Below are 2,028 nucleotides of genomic sequence, written 5' to 3'. Positions count from 1 at the left end.
AATGATATGTTTTATTGTAAATTTGTTTTGTTCTGATTGCCATTGTGCGTATAGTTTGTTAGTGTATTTTTTTGTTCCTGGGCTGTTGCTACCACCTTATATGAATTCACCTTGGATATACAATCAGCTGAAAAATAATATATGTATAGGAACAAAATATTTTCGCTTCTGGCTTAAGTTGACGTTTTAAGTAATCATTGACGATTTCTTGCCGTAAGTTAAGTCTAGACTAACAGAGCTTTTCGCGGGACATTTGCGCTAAATCCACAAAAACTCAAGGGTTTGGTGCGCTTTATGGGCCGGTGGAATCGTTGTGAATGGCGAGAACATTACTGTCAACATCGAACAATTGAATAGAGCGCTTACTGCAGACATGTTTTTCCTAGAGGGCATACGGCGCTTGTTTGATTTATCAAAGAAAACATTTGATGAACGTGTTATTTTTCACGAAATAGAACAGCCGATCGGCGATTTCCCGACTCCAGATTGCGCATAAAATTAAACATCAAATACATATTTAAGAGCCTATGCATCGAAAAATATGCCACCAAAGGTATAAAATTCAAAGGAAGGTATCTCCGGTGTAAGAAAATAAATCAGAATGAATGAGAAAATAATTTCCACGGAAATAGTTTCATACCGTCCCCTTTGTGCCTGAAACATGAATGTGTAGAAATGAAAATGTTGGGAAACCAAGTTTGAAGTTTTTTTATCTAGCGAAATTTTCGAGAATCACTTGAAATGGCCTTACTCATTAAAAACGAATTGTTAAAAAATAAATTGGGTTAAAAAATCAGTACATCAATTGCAAAATTAAAAATTTATTTGCTTGAAGATATTGTATGTAACTCAAATCTTAACAAATGTTTTTTTATTAACATAATTATTACATAACTGCTAAATGAGGTACATATATCTATATGTATGTATGTACTTTAATAAATATAAAAACGTGCCATCATTAATTACCGTTGACAACAGCTGGCCTAATATCTGCTTAAGCCTACATACATATGTACGTATATGTATATGTTCATATCTCTAAATTCATATGCACATTAACCGTTTCGAAATGCACAGCTGTGCAGCATGATTTAAACCGTTTATGCAAATTTTATGCAATAACGTGTTAAAAAAAAATAACACAAAAGCATTAATATGGACATTAGCAGTAGCGGAACCCTGCAGGAAATTCACCACGTATGCAATTTATAATTGCTCTTCGCTTTTAAAATCGACAAATGAGTTGTGGACCGCAAAGTGCTAGCAACAGGCTGTAGATCCGTACTTGGAAGTTTTCATTTCCTTATCTAAAGTTTAATATGATGTAAGATTGCTCATTGTACTTTCCTACTGGCATATTGTTTACTGCATTGCGAACAACAAAACAGTAATGCACGTACACACTGACATGCCTAACATAATAATTGCACTATAAATATTTACAATTACATACTACAATACTCGTAGACATAGGAATTTGCTTGCAGCACAATATTTATTCAGCATTTGCGGCTCAACGCCACGTTGCTCTGAATTTGTATTAAAACTCAGGTCGGGTTTTTCTTCATTGTTCATTGCACTAACTAAATATTGGCACATCTTCAAGTGTTGACCGCATTTTCGGCGCTGAAAAATTCAAAATGCGTATGAAGCATCGAATAAATTTTCACAGCAACACTTTCACTTGTGGGCAGAGAGAAAAAAAAAATAAATAAAATAAGAAATTATTGTCTGTGCGTATGCAAAATGTATGCAAGTGTGCAAGAGCGTTGGTAAAAAAAAAAATTTATTTTTTTTCTTGCTTTTAGTTTTTACACAATAACTGGCTACTCAACTGTACTTGTTATTTAAAAAACAATTGCCGTAATTACATAACAACCGAATTTTATGTATTTGATTGTTTTTTTTCTAAATTGTTTATTATGTAGCCAGCCAACGTTTTCATTAGGGCGCAAACGAATTTGTAGTCGATCCTCGAATTTCCTACGCAACTTATCAACTCTAGGAGCATTTCTTTTCGCTTAT

At 33.5% G+C, this 2,028-nt stretch overlaps 1 protein-coding gene across 1 annotated transcript in view; it reads right to left on the bottom strand.

Moving 5' to 3' along the window:
• Positions 1 to 1,455: 1,455 nt before the first annotated feature.
• LOC118753491 (mucin-2-like) overlaps positions 1,456 to 2,028 on the bottom strand; it is a 35,124-nt gene continuing 34,551 nt past the window's right edge. The window contains exon 6 of the mRNA XM_036488375.1: positions 1,456 to 1,629. Coding sequence (XP_036344268.1) covers positions 1,456 to 1,629 — 174 coding nt within the window. The remainder of the gene's footprint in view (positions 1,630 to 2,028) is intronic.

The sequence above is a fragment of the Rhagoletis pomonella genome, unplaced genomic scaffold, assembly GCF_013731165.1.
Source record: "Rhagoletis pomonella isolate Grant_MI unplaced genomic scaffold, Rhpom_1.0 Rhpom_scaffold_00002, whole genome shotgun sequence".
Lineage (NCBI taxonomy): Eukaryota > Metazoa > Arthropoda > Insecta > Diptera > Tephritidae > Rhagoletis > Rhagoletis pomonella.
Note: the sequence above shows the minus strand (reverse complement) of the source record. Positions and strands in the feature narration are given on the sequence as shown.